General features: G+C 41.6%; 1 protein-coding gene across 1 annotated transcript in view; it reads left to right on the top strand.

Moving 5' to 3' along the window:
- SFRP4 (secreted frizzled related protein 4) overlaps positions 1-23,340 on the top strand; it is a 315,946-nt gene extending 292,606 nt beyond the window's left edge. The window contains exon 6 of the mRNA XM_069215629.1: positions 19,397-23,340. Coding sequence (XP_069071730.1) covers positions 19,397-19,582 — 186 coding nt within the window. The 3' untranslated portion in view covers positions 19,583-23,340. The remainder of the gene's footprint in view (positions 1-19,396) is intronic.
- The last annotated feature ends 777 nt before the right edge of the window (positions 23,341-24,117 follow it).

Here is a 24,117-nt window from a genome sequence, read left to right as displayed (position 1 = left end):
AGAACCAACACCTCAGGGAGGACCCTCCGGCGACTCCGAGACCGTGAGTAACCAAAGTAGTCCCACCTGAGCCCCCACAGCGACGCCTGCAGAGGGAATCCCCAGGCTCCCCCTGACCGCGACTGCCTGAACCTAAAGTCCCGACGGCTGGAAAAGACCCTGCACCCGCAGCCCCCAGCACCTGAAGGAACGGAACTTCTGTGCAGGAGTGACCCCCAGGAGGCCCTCTCCCTTTCCCAGGTGGTGGCTACCCCGAGGAGCCCCCCCCTTGCCTGCCTGCACCGCTGAAGAGATCCCTTGGTCTCTCATTGAAAACCATTGAAAACCCGACGCGTGTTTGCACACTGCACCCGGCCGCCCCTGCGCTGCTGAGGGTGTACTTTTTGTGCTGACTTGTGTCCCCCCGGTGCCCTACAAAACCCCCCTGGTCTGCCCTCCGAAGACGCGGGTACTTACCTGCTGGCAGACTGGAACCGGGGCACCCCCTTCTCTCCATTGAAGCCTATGTGTTTTGGGCACCTCTTTGACCTCTGCACCTGACCGGCCCTGAGCTGCTGGTGTGGTAACTTTGGGGTTGCTCTGAACCCCCAACGGTGGGCTACCTTGGACCCAAACCTGAGACTTGTAAGTGATTTACTTACCTGCTAAAACTAACAATAACTTACCTCCCCCTGGAACTGTGAAAATTTCACTGTGTCCACTTTTAAAAGAGCTTATTGTGTTTTATGTGAAAAGTATATATGCTACTGTAATTATTCAAAGTTCCAAAAGTACTTACCTGCAATACCTTTCAAATCAGATATTACATGTAGAATTTGAACCTGTGGTTCTTAAAATAAACTAAGAAAATATATTTTTCTATAACAAAACCTATTGGCTGGATTTGTCTCTGAGTGTGTGTTCCTCATTTATTGCCTGTGTGTATGTACAACAAATGCTTAACACTACTCCTTTGATAAGCCTACTGCTCGACCACACTACCACAAAATAGAGCATTAGTATTATCTCTTTTTGCCACTATCTTACCTCTAAGGGGAACCCTTGGACTCTGTGCATACTATTCCTTACTTTGAAATAGTGCATACAGAGCCAACTTCCTACATTGGTGTATCACCGGTGGGGTACAAGACTTTGCATTTGCTGGACTACTCAGCCAATACCTGATCACACGACAAATTCCAAAAATTGTCATTAGAAATTGATTTTTGCAGTTTGAGCTATTTTTCTAAATTCTTAAAAGACCTGCTAGGGCCTTGTGTTAGATCCTGTTTAGCATTTCTTTTAGAGTTTAAAAGTTTGTGAAAGTTTGAATTAGAACCTAGAACTAGTTTTAGATTCTTAAAAAGTATTCCAACTTTTAGAAGCATAATGTCTAGTACAGAGATGAATGTGGTGGAACTCGACACTACCCCTTACCTCCATCTTAAGATGAGGCAGCTAAGGTCACTCTGTAAAATAAAGAAAATAACAATGGGCCCCAGACCTTCCAAACTACAGCTCCAGGAGCTTTTGGCAGAGTTTGAAAGAGCCAACCCCTCTGAGGATGGCAACACAGAGGATGAAGATAGTGACTTGGAGGGCAATTCCCCCCCTCCAGTCCTACTTAGGGAGAACAGGGCTGCTCAAGCCCTGACTCCAAACATAATAGTCAGAGATGCTGTTTCCCTCACAGGAGAGACCAACATCTCTGAAATCACTGAGGATAGCCCCAGTGAAGAGGACATCCAATTAGCCAGGATGGCCAAGAGATTGGCTCTGGAAAGACAGATCCTAACCATAGAAAGGGAAAGAAAAGAGATGGGCCTAGGACCCATCAATGGTGGCAGCAACATAAATAGGGTCAGAGATTCTCCTGACATGTTGAAAATCCCTAAAGGGATTGTAACTAAATATGAAGATGGTGATGACATCACCAAATGGTTCACAGCTTTTGAGAGGGCTTGTGTAACCAGAAAAGTGAACAAATCTCACTGGGGTGCTCTCCTTTGGGAAATGTTCACAGGAAAGTGTAGGGATAGACTCCTCACACTCTCTGGAAAAGATGCAGAATCTTATGACCTCATGAAGGGTACCCTGATTGAGGGCTTTGGATTCTCCACTGAGGAGTATAGGATTAGATTCAGGGGGGCTCAAAAATCCTCGAGCCAGACCTGGGTTGACTTTGTAGACTACTCAGTAAAAACACTAGATGGTTGGATTCAAGGCAGTGGTGTAAGTAATTATGATGGGCTGTACAATTTATTTGTGAAAGAACACCTATTAAGTAATTGTTTCAATGATAAACTGCATCAGCATCTGGTAGACCTAGGACCAATTTCTCCCCAAGAAAGAATGGACCTGGACTTTTCTGCTTGCCTTGTCCAAGTTGAAGTAGCAGAATAGGAGAGGGTGGCCTATTGCATGACAACATGGCATGTATATGTGAATCTATTGTTGTATATAGTCTTCCCTGGCTGGCTCATGTACTAGTGGGATTTGTAAATGGTGTACAGGCAGTGGTGTTGGTCCATTTGTGGCTAATGCATCCTGACATTTACCATCTAAGTTGTGTGTTGTCTGACCTCTGTGACAGGTATTGTCCTCCTTTCTGGAATGGTGCTCGAGGGTGGAGTTGTCAGGTTGCACAGTCTGACAGGTATGAATGCATGTGTGGTTGAATTGTAAGTGGACCATGATGTAATATGTGTGTTCCTGAAGTACATCTGGTGTGACACTGCACACTGTGATTAAGTATGGATGTGTCATGTGTGCTATATGAGACTTTTTAGATGCACTTAGCAGTATGATCAGTTGTGATATATACGTGATATATACGTGTCTGGTGTCTGCTAATCTGGCTCTATGATTGGGTCAGACTATTCTAATGGCTATATCACAGACTCTCATTTTACACATCAGGTTTCAACTGTTCATATCAGTGTTGATTTCCAAATTGGCATCACTGTACAGAGTGTTTGGTCTGGCATGTAATGTGACAGGCAGGTGCAGTGTGGACTGTGAATGGAGTTGTCATCAATATTATGGATATGTTAAAGAGGGCATGGTCTGATCATGTGTTGTTACAGTAGTGGGCAGTAGTTTTTTGTTCAGTCAGCTGGACATCCAATGTGCTGTCCTACTTAGGTATGGATGTAGTAGTGAGGGTTCCAATACAGGTGTGGGCAGTAGAGACATGATGTGGGTAATAAATAATGGCACCTGCAATGGCCTAGTCAGGATAAGTATTGTCACAGATATGCTTGTTTTCCAGTGTGTATGAGAGCTATATGTTAACCCATTTTTGCCCTATCTCTCTCGCTGGCTCTCCCTCCCACTCTCTCTATTTGTGTGCATCAGCATAGTCAGGTGAAGAAGAAGGGGCACAGGTGAGTGGGGAATCAGCAGCTCACGGGACCCAGGAAGCTGGAACCAGCCGGGACGGGGGACCCAGTGGGACGGATGGCAAGGGGAGTGCCATGGGGGAGACCGGCTCTACCACCTCTTCTTCGGAATCCTCCTCCAGTGGACACTCCCTGGCGGTGGCAGACCCATCTGGGACCACCCGAGCACCATCATTATCTGCCACCTTCGCCTCAGGCACCTCTGCCCCTGCCCCAGTCAGCCCTGCTGCCCTCAGTGAGGAGGCTATTGACCTCCTGAGGTCCATCTCTTTCGGTCAGTCCACTGTTGTGAATGTCATCCAGGGACTGGCAGCTCAAGTCCAACAGTCTCGAAGGCATTCCCGGTGCCCCAGTTGGCCTCCAGAGATCATTCCAGGCTCTGGCCTTCTCTCTGACGGCAGCCAGTGTCCCTTTGTCTACCGCCCCCCCTCCACCTACCTCTTCCCAAACCCAAAACCCTCTCTCCGAATGCATTCAAAGCACACATACACACAGACATGCATCCACATCAACAAAAAAGCACAAGCACCACAAGACCTACCACCAGCATGCACACAAACAACACCCACCAGCAGACACAACAACATCCACTACCTACACTGAATCCCCACCATCCCCTCCATCACAGACACTACACCAGACACACCTGCAGCCACCACATCATCATTCGTCGATCCAGCCACAACACCTGTCTTATCCAGAATCACCACAATATCAGACCCGTTGACATCCACCCCAGTCACCACATCCGCACGACCACAACCACCGACATCCCTACATGCAGCACATGTACCATTCCTGCAGCACCACCCCAACAGACAGTCACCCATCTACCATGGCACCTCCTCTCCCCTCCTCCTCCCAAGACGCCTAAACGCTCGCTCTCACTCACCCAACAGACACCTAGCACCCACAAGCGTACCACCCAAGACACCCAAACAACACATCTTACTACTACTCCCTTTCCCTCCACTTCCAAACCCTTTTGCCATGACTGTCCCCGTGTGTTAAAAAAATGATCCTCTTGGAGTTTTCCTTGTTCCCTACTCCTCTCCTAACCCGTGATACCCCCAAGCATTCTTCCTTTCTCCCCAAGTCTGGCCCTTCCACCTCCAAGTCCTCCCTCTGCTAGTGCCCATGCCCATCCCCCTGCCAAGAAGTTTACCCCTCCCAAGCCCAGGCCCAAGGGCCCCCCTTCCAAACCCAAACCCAAGCCCGAACCCCACCTCCACCTCCTCCCTAATCCCTGAGGTAGCTGCCCCGTTGATGCCCCTCCAATGTGGAGGTCATTTTGCAGGCAGGAGTCAACTTGGGGCAGTATAAGGTGCCATTTGTGCCTTTGGCACTTCGGACTGGCCATTGGGCTTTAATTTGTACATAGTTTGTTTTAGTATTTTATTATTTATTAATACATCTGGACCAACATGTTGCTGGATTCAATGTTGACATACTTGTCCTGCCTTTCTTTCTACATGGCAGTTTGGTGTGTGTGGACTTTGGTTTGTGCGTGTGTGAAGTGTGTTAGTTGGTTTTACTAGCTGTTGTGCCTGGGCGCCATGTGTGGGTGTGACCGTGCCATTCGTCCCACTGTCATTCCTGTGTAATGAGTGTAAGCTATGATTGTGTTGTTACATGCATGTATGTAGCAAAATTGTGTATTTTTTGTGTTGAGATGTGTAATGGTGGTGTTGTGTGCCCTTTTGTGGTTGTTGTTTGTGTGTCCATGTGTGTGGTGATGGCTATGTCATATGCGTTGTGTGTGGTTGTTCGCGTGTTGTGATGTCTGCTTTGTTGGATGGCAGTGTGAATGTGTTTATTTGTTGTCTGGTATTGTTGCGTGTTGTCAGTATGTGTTGTCATGTGGAGGTGTACAATGACATTGCTTGGCGTAGCATCTGTGTAGTTGCGGTTGTGTTTTCATTTTGTGTATTGGTGCTGTTGTGGATGGTTGTGTGAGACAGTGGTGTGCTGTGTCTGCGGGTTGGTGTGTGTATGGCACGTGTTTTGTCCATGGTGTGTGTAGTTCATGGGTACATGTGTGTAGCATGGGTGTGCTTGTGTGTATGTTGGTGTGTGTGTATGTGTGTACAGGTGTGTGGTTACATGTGTGTGTCGCTGTCGCCTGCCGTCCCAGATGTGTATGTTGTGTGTGCATGTGTAGTTTGGGTTTTCCCTCCAGTGTGTGGACTTTTAAAGTTTCGCCAGCAGACAGCATTAGCTGCCTGGTGAGAGCTAAAATTGTCATGTAACAAATCACAGAACATACACATGCATACCGATATTATACAGAAAGGCAGCACCCGGCAGCCACTGGCCAGGCTTGTTGTAGTCATTGACTAACAGGGCTATCCATGAGCGCTGGTATCAGCCCACAGCATTTTGGCAATTGAAACAGCCTAAAAGTAGTGTCTCTCCGCATTCCCCCACACCCAAATATACTGGCTATTCCTCCATGAACGTCAGTCCACCAAAATGCCAAGGGTAGCGGAAGTGACATCACACACCCATTTTGCCCTCCAGTTCCACTCACGACCACATGCATACACATACACAAATTCACACTTACACACACACTCGATTATCTAAACAGACTCACCCTCAAGCATGCACACAGCATACATTTAAAAACATTTTTTGTTTACCTCAGCTGTGAGGAAGGGTCTAGTACAGCTAATTTATTTATTATACTAGTAGTGAATAATTAAACATTATTCGCTATCAGTGTAATAAAAAAATGAGAGAAAACAAAGAAAAAGGAGCCCCAACCAACGTCCATAAGGACGTGCTGCCACTGTGTTTCTGGCACTGCTGGTGTCACAAAGTCAGTGCCAGGGGTCGCAAGGAGAAAGACAGGGGTCGCAGCTGCGACCCCTGGAGACAACTAAATGACATCCATGTGTGCTTCCTGCCCACTATGGCTTGCACACGCGCACACATAATGTCTGCTTATTTATTTATTTCAAAGGCCTGGGAGCTGCAAGTGCTACAGGGCAGCATGCATCATGTTTACATGTTCATGCACTCTTTATGTTTTCTGTTTATTTTATCCTTCTGACATCTTCAAACATGTTGGCTTAGCAAAGTATAAAAAAACAAAATGCTCCCTTGCGCTTCATGAGGGACACGCACACTCTGCAGCCATCTTGTCATCATTTTCCTTACCATTCCAAGCTGGCTGCCATGTGAGCATGAGTCCAGTTGTGATTTGCCATTGATGCTTTTTTTAATGAAAGTACCAGCGTAAACAAACATTAGTAAAGTAAGTGGATCGGCACTCCCTTTATAAAGGTGTGACATATTGGCTTTGCCAATGTTTGTTTGTCCAGGTTGTGAAATGCTGCAATAAACTTGTCTACTGGAAAAACGTTTGAGAACCTATTTGTTATTTTTGTAAGATCACCGGAAAAGAACATCCTGAATAAGTGTTATTGTTCCCCAAAATATGAACTCGTGCACAATTTTCCCTACAGCTGGTCTGCTAATAATCAGATAATTCAGCAGATTGTTCGTCGTATTGTTCTATTCCTTTTGCCGTTGGCTTGACTTGAATTTTTTGTAGGGTGTCGTAAGGATTTGTCACCCACTCACCTGGCTTATTATAAAAAGACTCCGATGTAGGTACACATTCTCAGATGATAAGTTCTGATTTACTAATTAAAGATAAACAGACATTTACACCCACAGATGACACTTTATAGACACTTTCTAGTACAGAAAAATTACCAGTATATTAGATATTCTGCTGTACTAAGTTTTAGGATACTTCGCAGGAACATAGGTGGTCCCGTGGGATGAGCGGGTGGTAACTATTGACAAAGTATGGCCAACTCATAAAATCAAAACTTTTGTGGGTACTGGCATACCATATTCAGTGTACAAATGAGATTAAAAAAAGTTCACCCTGGTATTTCATGGGAGTTCGCAGTGAATTGTTTTTCTGCCATACTGTATTTTGAAACAATTGGAAAGAGGAGTTTCTATCACACTCACTTCAGCAGAATGTTCAGCTTTAGGACTATTCGCAGGAAGAAGTGTAGGGCAGCATTTCTGCAAACTCTGGAGTTATCAGAAATCTATTCAAATTTACGAGTAAACCTGTGATCAGTAGGTTTCTAGCTTTTAACGAGTTCTCATCCTCTTAATTGGCCAATGTTGCATACCAGGCAGTGCTTGTGCTGACTCAATTATCCAAGTATGCAGCAGCCTCTGTAGTCACAGAGATTTGTCCAGGCTGTCAGCTGGGGGACACAATACCAACCTTAGAAGTGATTCATATGGAACTCCTCGATGGTGAAAGAAGTGCTGGAACAGTCTGTTAGAAACACTTTCAGCATTCTCAAACATATTAGCCATTTGGATGGGCATCTAAAACCATTGGTTCCTCCCCTTGTGAATCTCTGTAGATGCTAAACTGGACCCAGAACGTCTTACAATTGCTCCTGTGCACTAACAGGTGGCACCATCAATCACCTTTGTGACTCCATCCTGCATCTGGACATTATAACATGGAGCCACATGAAGACGCCACTAATGCGTGCTAACATCAGTTTATTCAGTAGATATTCCATGCCCAAGAAGGTGGAGTTTAACTAACCAAGTTGATCTGTCACTGGTAGTGTGCTATGGCTAATTTAGGACCTTATTAGTAACTGAAAGCCCATTCTACTGAATGGGGAAGATAGGCGAGTAATGAAGAACCTGTGATTAGATAGTTTCCACCATATACAACACAATACCAGGTAGGTAACTTAATTTTTTAACGGATACTACTAACTGCAGATTCCTTACCATGTGAAATGGTGGACCTTATAACAGGAAGTCGAGCAGGACAGAGTGGACAAATTGAGCTTCTATGGAAATGTATTAAGTGATGCAGTAGTGACTGGTGAAAGTATGGACAGATGCCCATCTGGACATGTTAGATGGTCAAAATTGGAACTTCCCTGAAGTTCTCTTGCACCCTACAACTTGTACCTCAGGCCAAATTCAGGGTCTGAAGAGTGTTATTGTGCCAGACTTAATAAGAGAATAACTTGCAGAGGTTAGTTCTTTACTAATAAAGAGGTGTTCTCTCTTCCATTTTAAGGTTAGGATTTAAGAAAAGATGCATTTTCATTGATTTATTATTTTTTCTTTTTTCCTCATGTAGACATTTTTTCCTGGGTTGAAGAAAGCTCTTACTCTTCAATTTTTACAGATTTAGAATTGTTATGTATTTTTTGACACTTGATTTGCACATTTATGCTGGCATTTTTCCCCACCATGGTCCTCTTTTAGAGGTTAGTGTTAATAACGGTACCACATTCAAACCAAACAGTGTTATACATGACTTAAGCGTTTGTGCTCATGAATGGAACATAATCTGTGGTAATCTCTGCTTCCTCACATTATCTGCATTTGAGTTTGAGAGGATTATTGGCTATGGTAATTGGCAGCAGTGGATTCCTAGCTGTACTGTTGTGTTTCAAGTGAGCTGATGGGCCAGATTAAAAAACTACATTTTCAGTACATAACGTAATGTTGTAATAATATTGCTCACGTACTGTAAAATGCAGTTTTACAAAACTATGGCCAGAGACTTCGCCTCCTTCTCTCCTATATTTTCTGTGTGGAGGTCTCGGCCACTTGTGGGTATATGTTTTGGTGGTAAATGGAGGGACGGGGGGAGTGGGTGTAAAATGGGGAATACTTTCCACTCAATGGAGGGCTGGAAAATTTAAGGAGGAGTTTGAGAGGGACATGTTAATCTAAAACACACCTACAAAAGAGTCAGACAGTTGCAGTTATCAAAATACACTCTCAAAGTTACTACAGGCCTAAAGGTGTAAAGGTGTTGCAGTACCAGTGGCCAACCACTGGTACTGCAACACACTCCTATAGAAAACAATGGACGCATGAAAATTTAATAATAACACCCCATGGTAAACTATTGTTAAATGAATTAAATAATTTTAGCATTTAAAAGTATATCTATGTGTGTGTGAGTAAAAATATATATAACTATGTTTTTTAATTCAATAAACTTACTTTTAAAAAATACATTCAACTTTTAAACAGTTTTGAAAAAAATAGAATTTATAAGTTAAGCATGTAACATTTACCAAGTTTACTAAATATTATTTAAAAATAAAAATGTTAATGACAGTGACTGTTTATAAAATTATTTGAATTTAATATTTCATTAGTGATTTTTTTTTAAATTACATAGGAATTAATAGGCTGTAAAAGTTAAATTTTTACCACGCTAATAATACATATTCTAAATTACTTTACATAGATATTGTACATTGTAACATATACTTTTAACAAATACAATAAACCTTATTCATTTGAACTATTCTTACCCAGAGAGATCTCCATCTCCTTGCCAGAGGTCTCGCCCCACCTCCTCCCAGTGACAAACATGTCTGCCAATTAGATGGAATGTAAAATAAGTTGTAAAGTTACTTGTACTAACTGTACAGTGGTAAATCCCACTGTAGAAGGCCTCATATTTCAGGGTGTGAAGACTTGTAAGTCAACATATAGGTGTAACTCTCCATTTGGAAATGTACCTTAGTGAATCAGGCCCAGAACGTCAATCCCACACATTTGTAATGAAAGTCTATCCATGACAATAGTTTAAGGTAACTTAAATCAATTTGTGTACAATAAAGTAATCTAGAATTCTGTAACTAGCTTAAGCGAGTTTTTATTGTTTTTAAAAACATTTTACATGGGTCTAACAAACTTATGTATGCCCTATTTGCACCATATTTTACTTTTAAGGAGCAGAGCTTGATGTTCAACCAAATACCTATTTTTACCACTCATTATGTTTGCAACTGTGACATGTGTATGTGACTGTACATGACTTAACTCTTGTGCTGAAGTACTCTGGTTGAGGCCTCTGCCTAGTTAATGAGGCAGGGGCGGTCCAAGGGTGAAACTAGTTATGGTCAGCATCCGCTCTTCTCCTTTCACCACATTTCTTTCTTTGATTGCAAATTGAGGCAGTTTGTAGAAATGTGTTTTCCCAGTTTATTTTTTAATTGAAGAATCAAAACAATAATTCTTAACATAAACAGGTATGATATATAGCAAAAAACGTAATAGAATGTGAACAATATACCAAAATAAAGAGAAATAAAAAAACATGACAAAGGCACCAAAAAGGCAATACACGGATTGATATTACAATAGAAAAGAACCAAGAAAGGTAGAAGGGGGCAAAAGAGATGGACAAAGGAAATTGGAAAGAAGTAAGTAAGAAGGATATCAAACACATGATGAGACAAAATTATTAGACATTCAGAGATGATGCCAAAATATCCTGTTAAGTTAAAATCCAGGTGAAACATAACATGAATAATAACTTATAGATGAAATTCATCAAAAACGGTGGTCAGTCTTGTGAAGACATAGTAGCATTTACAATAGTATTATGGAATAAATAATTGGTAACCACGCTTTGTCAAGTTTAACTGCTAACGGTACAGGGTTCAGATTAAATCTGTCTAATATGTGTTTGTGACATACTAAATTACCTCAGCATTTATAGAACTATGTTCTTTGTATTTCCAGTTAGAAGTAATCACCTGTAAAGCAATTGTTACTAAGAGGTCTACAAGCTCCTAGCAATATGCAGTGAGAAAAAACAGAAGTGTACCCCTCCTAAAAACTATGTATCTAATGAAAAAGATGAGGAAAAATTGGTAATAACTTTAACCTTTTGCCAAACATAAGTCCAAAATACAAAAAGAAAATGGCATAGAAAAAACATATGCAAGTTTGTACCAGAATGTACATCACAATGCCAACAAGTGTCTTGTTGAATGAGTTTAATTTTAAAATTATTAACGTGCATATTAATTGATTATATGAAACAAGCATTTTCAATGCAACGGGGCTCGCATTTGCTCAAGTTGGAGCTATTTGCGTTGTAAACCCCTAACCTAACTTTTCTTGCCACTCAAATTAAAAGAAAAAAAACACAGCGTGATCGCGCTATGTAAAATGCAGCGCGATCTCGCTGAAATTGAAAACGAAAAAACGGAGCGCTATGTAAACCCCAGCGCGATCGTGCTGCGGGGAATATTAACAGATAAAGTAGTCCAGAAACCTGGCTCAAAACATCAAGCCTCGTATGTTTCTAGTAGTTTACCGGTGCTGTGTAGGCGGGCTAAACACCGGAAAAGGCATGACGTATGCATGCCTTTCACAAATTAAAGCAAGCCGATTTTAAAGAGCAAGCCTAGGAAGCAATGAAAGAGACTGACGTGACCTGGGCATGGTTTGAAGCCTAAAGAGAGATTACTTTATGGACAGAGCGCTTTGCACTCGCCCTTAAAAACTGAGTTTGAGAAAGTTGTTGAGCGAGCTGTAGCATGCACTTCGGCCTAGATTTTATCCCAGGTGGAAACAGCCAAGTACAACGTAACTCTAATTCCCACAAATCTTTTTAGGAAACTTAGGTCTGTCCTTATTTGGTGGTTGAACCAATTTGTATATGACAGCAGCTTTTGAGAGCAAATCCCTAAAAATAGGACTGTTCTACCACACGAGAAGCCTTAAAGCTAGAAGAGGTGAGTGACCCAGGTGCAATATGGAGGACACCTTTTAGCTCATTATATTGTGTAAACATGTTATTTGAGAGATTACATGTGCTGTATGGTTCTGAAAAAGAAACAATAGAGTTATCCTTTAATAATTGTGAAAATTGTGAAAATTCCCTTATCCATCCATATGTTCCTCCAATGATTTTAAAATTTTTCTTAATTTATTATCCCAGGTGAAATTGCTAACAAACTGATCAAAGGTTGATAAGTTTGAAGGCATAGATGGTTTCAATAAGGAACAAGAATGTGCTACGGTAGACAACATCCAACATTTAAGCAGATTAGACATAAAAAATATTTCTGTGAGACAAAGGGAAAACCAAAGCCCACTCTAGATAGAACCATAACTTGCCAGTGTTGGAGACAGGAGCAACTAAATGAACCTGAATTGTGACTGTGATAGTTGAAGAAATCTGGAAAATTTACACCTTCAGACACTTTGAATGTTTCTATTTATATAATGAAATTCTAAATTTCTCCCCACTCCAAAGAAACATAGATAATAAGCTATCTCAGTGAGCAAAAGAACCTTTTAAAAATGTAAATCAGTATCATCATAAGAAAAACAAATAGAACTGGAAGAATTATCATCTTGATTGAGTCAATGAGACCCCCACCAAGATAACATTAAAAGAGACCATTTTTGTATAAGATGACAACCTTTACTAACTATTTCATTTGTATGAATTTTAAGAGTATTCTTAATAGAATTACAATACCAGATCCCAAAGCTTTGGGTCTTAGTGGTATTGCAGGATAAACCTGCTACAACAGATAGTTCTTCTGTGCAAAGTTTCTTAAGAGGAATAACCTCTGATTTATCTACATAAAGTTAATAACCTGAAACCTGGGCCCTAGTCACAATTAAAACAATAAGGATAGGAATAGAAACACCCTGAAGGATATGAAGGTGGTGGAACGCCTAAATCCAGACATGCAGATCATGACTCCAGTGGACAGAAATGGAAAGAAAAGATATATGTATATATATATATATATATATATATATATGTATATATATCAGAGTGACCAATTATAAAGAAAAAAATGAATAAGTGCAAGGGAAAAGGGAGACACACAGCTTAGAAAAAAAGACGTTGGGGCTCATTACGAACTTAGTAGTCTGACCATCTGACCACCAAGAAGACGGTGAAGAGGCAGCTGCCAAGTCTGCTGCCTCCCCACTGCCACATTATGATGTTTCTGCTGGGCTGGCAGGCAGAAACAGTGTGGCGGCGTTGGCCTCGGCTCCCTCAGGGAGCCGAGGCCAATGCTGTCACAGAAGGTGCCCCCAGCACCTTCGGAATGCGCACTGTCTGCCATGGCAGACAGTGCGCATTCCAAAGGTGCAGACAGGGTGGCCCCTGCACTGCCCATGTCCCCTGTGACTCCAACTCTGCCTTTCTGCCCGCCATTTTATGGCAGTAACACCGCCATGAAAGGGCTGGCGGAAAGTAAAGTTGTGATCAGCACGGTGGTGCTGAATTCGGCACCGCCGTGACCGACCACAACTTTCACCATCGCAACCCGCTGGGATGCATCATAATGTGGAGTTCAGACTGCCAAGGTTGAGGGGGTCTGTCCGCCACTGGGGGTACCGCAGTCATTGGACTGCCGTACTTGTAATGAGGCCCTTTGTTCCTAGACCAGTACAATTCTCTGATTGTTTAACTGCTGAAAGTACATCCATTAATTATGTGAAATGCAGGAAGAGAATGATGATGCCTGTAGGCCTTGTGCTAGATGAAGAAGAAATGTGAGGGCCCAAGCGATGAGCCCTTTGGATGCAAAATGGAGATCATGTTGGAACCTTTAGATCCTTATGATATATACCATACAGGCAGAGATTATTTATCCTGTTTCTTTTTTCCAATTCTTCTGTTGTTTTTCAATTTCCGTGACCATATGTGTAACATCTGGTTTGGAATCATACACTACTCACTCTCTGTTCAATGGCAGATATTTTCCTATCTTGAAAATATCATTTTTCCTCAGTTCTTTCAAAAGCTGCATTGGTTTTAACAATTAAAGTTTTCAGAGCTCTATTCTCTTCAGTGAGATGCTTCAAGGTCAAAGAAGAAGGTGATATTGTCAGACTTTGGGGTACTCGTCCCTGTCATACACTTTGTTTTGTTAAATTACACTCTGCTTGTCACCCATGTGGTAAAATGCATTTATTTCACAAGAGTGCTCGGTGGTGGTTTAATTGTGTCAAGTCACAATGTCCTTCAATAAAGAGACTACAAGTCCCAGCACCCTTTAGGAAGAAGCCATAATTGAGGGTGTGGCTCTCATATAAAAGCAACCGCACCCAGGTTCCAGTGCTTGCTATTTTGGAACCTTGCCTGAGGAGGAGTCTTGTGACCTGTCTGCACTCCTTCCAGTTTGTCGGTGTACTTTTGTGGACTTCCGAGGAAAGCGAGTGGTCGGACTCGCAGCAAATTATTTCGTAGTAGATTATAAAGATACAAATACACAAATCCAGAGGAATCGGACATTGACAGATATGGAGGGAGAGTCCACATCCTTTTTGGGCCTTTTAACAGAGTTTGAAGTTTTAGGCTTTTTTTAACCTGCTCCTGAAACTTGAGGAGAAGCAAAGTAGCTTTGTGGAAATTCACCGCTCTTTTCCATGTTGGCCCTAAGAGATGTGTTATCAAGATCCTGCATGATAAGGAACAGAGACTTGAAGGAAAAAGAAGTAGGTTTAGTGTTGGCCCTTTCCATTCATGAGTATCCCATACAGTCACAGAAAATAACTGCATGTGCCAAGCCTCTCAAGTATTAACAGGTTAATAGCGATGCCAAAAAGATTCAAGGTGAAGGTTCTCAAGCTGGACTTGATAACCAATCCCAATAGAAGAAAGAAGGTCAATGTTATGAAGAAATGGGTGTCTAGGTTTCAGAAATGCCTGAGTTTTGGTAGGTTTTCATGTGTGGCTGCTGAACCCAGGCCCAAAAACTGTAGCTACCCCTTTTGTTGATGTTGCCACCTTGTGTCTTGGACCCCAGACTTTTGCAGGCGCCAGGCACACCCACACAGGTGTGGTACAGTTTTAGCAGGATATATGTGGGAACTCTGGGTGGCAGGAAGTTTGAGGCTTCCAGCAGATTTCAGCACTTTGAGGGATCCATGCAAGCCACCCTGGAGTCCCCCTGGTGTCTAGTTTAAGAAAATATCTAGACTTGGTCGATTTTACCTGGAGACAATGTACAATCTGGCTGATAAGAATAGAAAAGACAAATATTACTGCACAACCATCTACTCCTCAAGTACACACACACATACTAGTTGGATTTGGTAAGAGGGTGAGTGAAAAGTTCAAAATGTAAATTTTATTAACAAAAATTACTAATTGAAAGTTCAGAATTGCTGAACAAGTGACTCACAGCTTGTGAGCTTTAAAGCCACACCAAGGCACCAACTGCTTTACATGCCATTCAAATACCTTCCTTTTGTGACTCACAAACCATTCACACCACCAGCCACTTTTCCAGCACATTAGAACACTCATACAAACAAACAGCGCCATTCAAGGGCACATCAATTTCATATGCCCAAGGAACTGACACGGCAATTACACCACCTGGCAGCTGAAAGAATGTGTGGACTAGTGTTTGGCTGGCAATTTATTTGTTTTGATCAGCAGCAAGTGACTACACACACCACCAGCCAAATGCGAGCTCATGCACGCCACCAGCCAAGCACCAGTTCACACACACCGCCAGCCAGGCACACGTCCACACACACTGCCAGCTAAACGCCAGTCCACACACACTGCCAGCCAAGTGCCAGTCCACACACACTGCCAGTCAAGTGCCAGTCAATGCACTTTGCCAGCCAAGCACTAGTCCATGCACACCACCATCACATTTGTTTAACAAAAAAGAAAATACAAACCAATTTGAAGTAGACGAAAAACCAACTATGACTATACATCAAACTACAGCCAACTGTGACACTGAATATAAAATATAAAGCAGTACACTCCAGTCAGTTCACTTTTAGTCTCATGGTTGCTCCCAGTACTTGAGTTGTAGTCCATCCGACTCTCCTTTCACACCCCTCTTCAGACACAGACTCTACATCTCCTACAGGAAAAGTTTTGGGTGTGGAAGGAATGTAATCAGAAAAGTGGCGATCTTTCAATCTAGCCACAGCCTCCACTACTCCAACACTAGGAACACATGCCTGCTCCTCTACTACAAGGCTGCCTATTACAGACTGCTGAAACTGAACAAAAGTAATCTTTGAATCTGGAGAACAATCCTTGAATACAACAAAAGCATTGAAGGTGGTCAAACGAATCAAATGGGCAGCCAACTTCTTAAACCAAGTATATGATTTACAAACAGCACGTTAAGGCTTCAACCTCTGATCTACTCTATCTACACTAGCCATGTGCTTATTGTAGTGTAATATGCACAGAGGTTTGCGCACTTCAGCAACCTGACCCCAAACTGTCACAGGTGAAGTACTTTCATCATGAATGGTTGTCAGCATGTGGACATCTCTCCTGTCTGAAAATTTCACAGCTAGAAGTTCACCTCTATGCAAGTCACTGCACTGTCCCCTCTGAAATGTTTTAGATAAAAACTCTTCAGGTATCCTTTCCGGTTAGAGCAGAATGTGCCACATGCAACAGTGTACACTTTGAACAATTGGACACCACTGTAGAATTTATGTAAAAGTGAATACCCTGAAATTATAGACATGTCCTTTAATAATCCCAAACAGCATATACATCTTAATTCCATAATATGCCCTCTTGCTACGAATGTACTGCCTAAAAACAAATCGCCTTTGAACAAGACCAAAGACTCGTATACAGCTATTTCTTTCCCTAGACCATAGATCTCTGTCAAGCGATTTATAGAATGATCAAGGACAGACTAAATCTTGAACAGACGGTCGCAATGAGGGTAATCCTGTGGCAATGGTGAAGCTTTATAAACAAAATGCAGCATTAGAAACAGAAGCAAATACCGATCATGACTCATGGTTGCAGGAAATATAGCAGTTGCCATCAAGTGACTAGTAGAGCAATGAGAAGACAGTGACAGCTTCCTTATCAGAACGTCTTCACCTCAACCAGATTTGTGGGAATCTACTGACTAACTCTAGAGTGGATCTATAGTGTGACACTGTTGTCCCTCCAACACTGTTTAGCATACTAATTAATCTGGTCAACAATTTCATCCAAAAATACATTGTCCATAAACAACTGAAAGAAATTTATAGGCAGAAAGTTTTAAGTATTGATCCTTCAACCTGAGACACCACTAAAGACAGGCAGCACAGGCGGCACCATGTTTGGGCAACCCAGAGTTCAGTCTCAGGACCATGGTCAGAGGAAGATTCGAAAAGCAAACCTACAACCTTCTGAGCAGTCAACTTGCGGTTACCCATAATCCTTACTAATAAAAGTAACAATAACCAACACTGTGCAAAATAAGTAATAAACTTTGTCTTCATCAAATAGTAAGTGAAACTACTGGCACGTAGTAATCTGGAAGGAAAAGTCAGTCAATACAAGGCACACTGAGACCTATATACTTAAAAAGCGATACCACTCACTTGACAGAGACAGCTAGACTGAGGATAACCTGCACCTACTCTGCAAAGACACAGCAAGCACCAACAATATTCCAATAGAAAGGAAAAACTAAAAATAATTACACATAAGGTAACACAATACACATCTTTCACAAGTTCAAAGAGTATTTGACAAACAATAAAACAGAAGCTAAATATGCTGCAATCATTAAACCATTCAAAAACACATTAATGCAGGACAATGAAATTCATTTGAAGTAAACAGTACAAAAAATGTTTACTTACCAAACATATGCAAATACACACACTGCACCAGATCTACCAGTGCTGAAACCACAAGCAGGAGTTGCCACCAAGGAAATCAAAAGCTTTGCACTAGAATAAAAAAGAGGTATACAACATTAAGATCACAAATGCAAATGATGACAGAAATAACATATTTAACAGTATAAAACACTATGAATTCTGCCCTTGGGGCAGATCAACATCACAAACGCCCAAACTGCCCCAAGGGGGCTCAAAGCAAAGGCAAGAAATTGTCATCTTAGAGGTGAGTGACCCTTATCCCAACCAAGCACCATACAAATACTAGCTACACACATCACCAGACAGAAGCCAGTTCACACACACCACCAGCTAAATCCCCAGCTCAAACACACCATCAGCCAAACGCCAGTCCACACAAACTACCAGCCAAATGCCAGCCAGCCCAACGGCAGTACAAGCAGACCATCAGCCAAACTCCAGTTCACACCCACACAAAAATCTATTGCCTGGTGTCTAGTCGCTTTGCACCACTCTGAGGGGCAGATTGGGCTAAAATAAAAGGTTGGTCTGCCCCAAAGTGGCAAAGGTGAAAGAGGCCAAAACACTTCCTCAATAATGGAGAGTGGCCTTGCCTAAGGGGCCACTCCCCGACATCTAAATAAAATAATCCCTGGTGTATAGTGGTTTTCTGCCCCTCTGTGGGGGCAGATGGGCATACAGATCTGCCCCTGATCTGCCCCTGGGAGGGAGAACATTGCCATGACACTTACCCAATAATCTGGAGCGGACCTTGCCCATGAGGCCACTTCCTGATATCTAAATAAAATTATCCCTGGTGTCTAGTCGTTTTCTGCACCCTTGGGGGCAGATCGGCTTAAAAATATGATCAATCTGCACCCAGGGGGTGGGCGGCAGAAAGCGGCCAAAAGGTTGCCCCAATAATGGGGAGCGATTCTTGCCCAAGGTGCCGCTCCTCGCAAGAAGAGAAAATCCTGGTGGCTAGTGGGTGCATTGCTGCTGCGTCATCCCACAGCAGGAATGCACTGCAGAGAGACACCGGGAGAAAGGAAAAATTATTTCCTTTCCCCTGGTGTCTATCTGCCTCCCCCATCTCTGCCCATAGGAAAAATGTACCTTCCTCCTGGATGCGCTAGAAGCACATGACTTCCAGCACATTCCCTGCATATTTTGATGAAGGTGCATCACATACTGTAGACGTGAAGGCTCTTCCACTGGAATCCCTGGTAAGGGCATGTGGTGGCAGGGCCCAGGGAGGATCACCAGCACTTCCCTTGTGGATGGGTGCCTAGAATGGCCTGAAGCCATCCTCTGCACATACCCACTGCGGCTGAGGACAACCCCAGGCCGTCCTCAGCACAGAATGGGTGAAAGCTTGAATTTTCTGTAGGCAGGCTGGCTGTGTATTCGTTGATTAAGTCATTTACCCTGAGTAATCTGTAAAATCTATTTAGGATTCAGTTATTATAGATTGTGTATAATATGTTGATTTTATTAATTGTAAACTAGATGGACCGGAATTTGTTATTAGTGCCATCTGATATCTCACCTACATTTCTTTGTGTTTACATTCACAGAGGTGGGAACAGAGATTGCAAGAACAGTTGAGAACCACCCACATGAGAAATCCAAACTCGGGACGTAGTAGTCGCAGTGGGATGCCGAAAGTGAACACAAAGAATAACACCCCTTCTTCTGGAAACCCCAAAAAAACAAATAGGAGTGGACTTGACCAGAAAGACAAAAATCCCAAAAGAGGATAATCAGTGAAGTTTTCCAAGCAAAAGACATTTGTGCATGATGAGTCACACGCTGGTTTCAGTGGCATGTATGTTATCCTGGACTCATCTGCCTGAAAAACTGCAGTTATCTGCATAGACCTTTTCGCAGCACTTTACTTTAAATGGTTTGCTTTACATTTGCAGCCAATATGAGCCATAGATCTTGGTTGACACCAGTGTGTCGTTTGTATAACACATTGATTCAGCTTATCGTGCCCAGTTTCATGGCGGCTAGCAGCAGGATTACCAATAAGCAACTGGATATGCCTTATGTGGTATTAAGTGTGTGCCAAAATGGGTATTTCCATTAGAATTAGTATTAGATCTGTGTGCGTTTGTGTGTGTGTGTGTATTGGCAAGACCATGGTAAAAGCAAGTCTTACCTTATTTTCATTTTAGTACTTAAGGCTGGCTTCCTTTGTTCTGATGTTAACTATATTTAAAATGTAGAGCCCTGATCCAATCTACATAAATGAAATAGACTCCGAGCCATTGAATGGTTCCAGTTTTGAAAGTTAGGATAGACTGCTAACTATTTTTGCAAAAAATGTACTGTTTGGTCAAAAAGTATTTGGTACTTACCGGTAGGTGGCTTCCTATACATGTCATGTGAGAACTGTTATGAACTAAAAGAAGAACCCTGATGGATAACAATCTATCTAAGAATCAGTGTGTTTGACTTACTTTACTAATTCTTAAATCATTACATAGTCAACCAAAAAGCACTGCAATATATATAAATAGCTTAAAAGCTTTCAGATTTAAGAGTGCTATTTAGAGTTCGGAAGACGGTGTACTCTCTCAAAAAGTTACAAAAATGAAATATCCTGTCTGCCATATTACAAGTGCTGTAGGCTGTCATTAGGCTTCCCTGTTTTCATTTTCTATGTGTTGTAGATTCCAGCTGGGGTTTGGCAGTATTTTTCTGTGTTTTAAAAATTGTAAAAAATGGTTTCTTCGTTTTTGTTCCATAAAATGCGACATGATAACATTTCCAGAGATTATAAAGAATTTTGTTTTTCCTTCCTTCCTTCTCCCAATCACATTGTATTTTCTACCATACCTCCAGCCCATTCTCAACTCTCTTCTTTGTCATTTCTACCATACCTCCAGCCCATTCTCAACTCCCTTCTTTGTCATTTCTACCATACCTCAAGCCCATTCTCAACTTCCTTTTTTGTACCCTTTCCTTAAATTTACTCTTTCAAGTAATATTTGAATATTTCTCTCACCTTGATACCTACCTTATTTTCCAGCACTGAAACTCCCCTTCCAGCAGTCGAGTCCTGCCCCATTTGAAGATGTGTGTTGGAGTTATGTTTTCACCTCATTAAGATTTGATTGCAACAAATAAAAGGTTGATGGTGGGCTTGTAAACATGTTATCTTTAGATCATTTGGTGACAGCAAACTGTGCTGCTGTACGAAGGTGATGTGCTAAAGAAACCTAATAACCTGCCACATACCTTGGGGCAGTTATGAGTGCAGTTCACATTTTGAATGGATTTTAGTTTACATTGTTAGACTGACCTTTAGGATTTTATGTTTATTTCAAATCCAGCAAGATGACATCCAAGCATTCATTTTCTCTGTGCATGGGGGTCTTTTAGCTATTTGAAAGCAGTGCAGGGAATTGAACGTGCCGGGCACTTGTCGGAGCTGCACAAGGCACTATGGGCCTGATTTATATAAAGTTAGCGCCACCTTTGTTTCATTTTGTGATGCAAAAGCAGAGCAAACTTACAAAATAGAATTAGATTTTGTAAGTTTGTGCCGCTTTTGCATCAAAATATGACACAAAGGCGACGCTAACTTTTCATAAATCAGGCCCTATATCCTTATGTTACATGCAGCTTAAACTGTTATAGTGCATTTTTGGACTTCAGTTTAAATTTTTCTTGGAAAGAATTAGCACAGCTCAATGTGTTTCCATCAAATGTGACCACAGTGGTTTGTATGGGTACTGTTTCCAAGTGTTATTTATGGCTTGTTTCCACACCATAAATTTCAAACTTCTTTTGACTTGGGGGCAACAGAAATGCATGGTGAACTTGGTGATGATGTGATGAATCATAAACTTGCTATACATAAGTGTGCAGTCTCAGGAAGGGGTTCTGTTTTTGCTGAAATTATTAGATATGTAGCATACACTAGAAATACATTGAAGTAGTAGTTGCTGTTCATGTTTCTTAGTTGTCATGTGTACAGATTATACACTAACCAGTAAATAATGCATCCAGTGTAGGCAGTGCAGTTTCAGCAAAACCAGCACATGGACCTCTTCCGGGCCTGCTCACAGACAATGAATATGTTGATACAGCCCCTGGTATTTTTGCAAGAGGGGATGTGGCTTCTATATTTGCATACTTTTCAGACCATCTTGATGTAAAACTTAAAAACTTATTGTTGGGAGCAGTGCTTTATGGAAGGACAATGAGGCATCTGGATCCAAAGGTATATTCTGCAGCAATCCTGATCAGAGAGCTTTCAGAATGTAAGATCTGTCCCACTCTTAGTGAAGGATGATAACTTTTTAGTGGTACTACTTGTCTTCAACCGAGACCTAACTGAGAGCGATCCTGCTGGCCACTGCAGAACAATGTGCAGCAAACATTGAGCTGTAGTCATATTCAGGGGAGCCATTCTACAAAAATGGCAATTGATGTAGGTTTTTCAGTTCAAGGGACCTTGAGAATAGTCTCAAAAACATATTATGTTGTGTGCCATGGCTGGCCTGGGTCACAGCGGGAGCATCCAGCACAGAAAAGTGCTTAACAGTAGTGGCCGTGCTTGTGCTGCTTTAACACTGTAACACACCATAGGGCAACTCAGTCTTCCCTCAGGATATGGATACATAATGCAAACAACACAAAAACTCCTGAAAGAATTGTTTTAGAAAACCTTTCAAACATACATTAGATAATTGGTCGAATGAATCCAGTCAAAGGAATCAATCAAAATCAAAAACAAAATAATAGAAACCAGTAAATATAAGAGGCATATTCAATTTATGGATTCTAATAAAAATATTATTAGATACTAGTGTAAGTGTACAGTCTATGAAAGCTAATAACATATAACACATATAAATCAAAGTCACTAGGAGGTTTTTCAATAGAAAAATAACCAATATTATCAAACAGTTGAATACAATTTCCTTGTAGGGTCACACAGACATTAGTTACACAACAAAGTTCTAAAGTAGTTCCAATTCTTTTCTAAACTGTGAGTTTGATCTAGGGGTAGGGGGTTGATGTGTCAGTCTCCTAGTGGATCAAAACGTATGAGACCATCTTCAGGACAGAAGAAATTGAACAGGACCCTTAGTTGTGTGCAAAAACAAATGTTTCATGGACATAAGCGCAGATCCAAAAAGCAAAGGAAATATGCTGGTTAATAGACCTTGAAAAGAGGAATGACATAAGACATAAAAAAAGGTCTATTGCATATTACCACTCTAACTCATCACTCTGCTTGACGCGAATGCCTACTAGTAGATATTTAAAAACAAGATTAATTTTCGCAATATCTTCTCTCTGTGAAGAATCATCTGTCACTTGCAAATGTACATCACTATACTTCAAACTCTCTGGGGTATTGGTGGACGAATTAACATTCCTGAAGCTGAATAATAAATAATATCCATGTAATTGAGATTACTTTGATTTTGCCATAATCACATTCCCTTTACTGAGAAGGGCAACTAACTTTGGTTTTGTGAATAAAAGCATTTTGCTTCTGGTATGTGCTTATCATTGTTTTTAGAACTGCAACTCAAACACACATTCATTGGACTTGTGTAGTTCACATTGATACCAAATAATTACTTCTAAGCATATACAACAAAAACAACTACCTTACATAAAATAGATACATTTCGAAAATATCAACAAAGGAGCAAAAACAAATAAGAGTTTCTATTCCTTCAAAGTTATCCCTGAAACAGTACTTCAGATTTCACTTCAAACACATTTCCAGATGGTAAATAAGTACTCTCCAGGTTACTGCCAAGGTCTGTTAATGAGGTCCTTACACTGCAACAAAGGCCCAGATTTATGAAGGACCTAGCAGCAACTATCGCCACATTAGCATCATTTTATTGACTAATGTGGCAACTGTGTGGCACAAATGCAGCACCATATTTACAAAGTGGCGCAATTCACGCATTGTGCCACTTTGTAAACCCTTGCACCACATTATGCCTGACTCAGGAATAATGTATGCAAGGAGGGTGATCCCCCTTTAGGGGGCCCACAAAAATGGTGCAGTGGAATCTATGAGATTCCACTGTGTCATTTTTAGCCACATATTTAACGCCTGCACAGAGCAGGCGTTAAAAGGAGGCACACCATTATTTATAAGGGGCCTCTGTGTACTTTGCAGGGTTAGCGCCAACATTTTTGGTGCTAATCCTATCCTGCAAAGTACAACAATAGCATCAAAAATGATGACGCTATTGTCCCTAACCTGCAACATGGTGTGCCATATGTTAAATACTGCTCACACATGGTGGCATTA

This window comes from Pleurodeles waltl, chromosome 2_1, assembly GCF_031143425.1.
Source record: "Pleurodeles waltl isolate 20211129_DDA chromosome 2_1, aPleWal1.hap1.20221129, whole genome shotgun sequence".
In the NCBI taxonomy this organism is placed as follows: Eukaryota; Metazoa; Chordata; class Amphibia; order Caudata; family Salamandridae; genus Pleurodeles; species Pleurodeles waltl.
The sequence above is the reverse complement of the archived record's forward strand: the minus strand, read 5'-3'. Positions and strand labels throughout refer to the sequence as shown.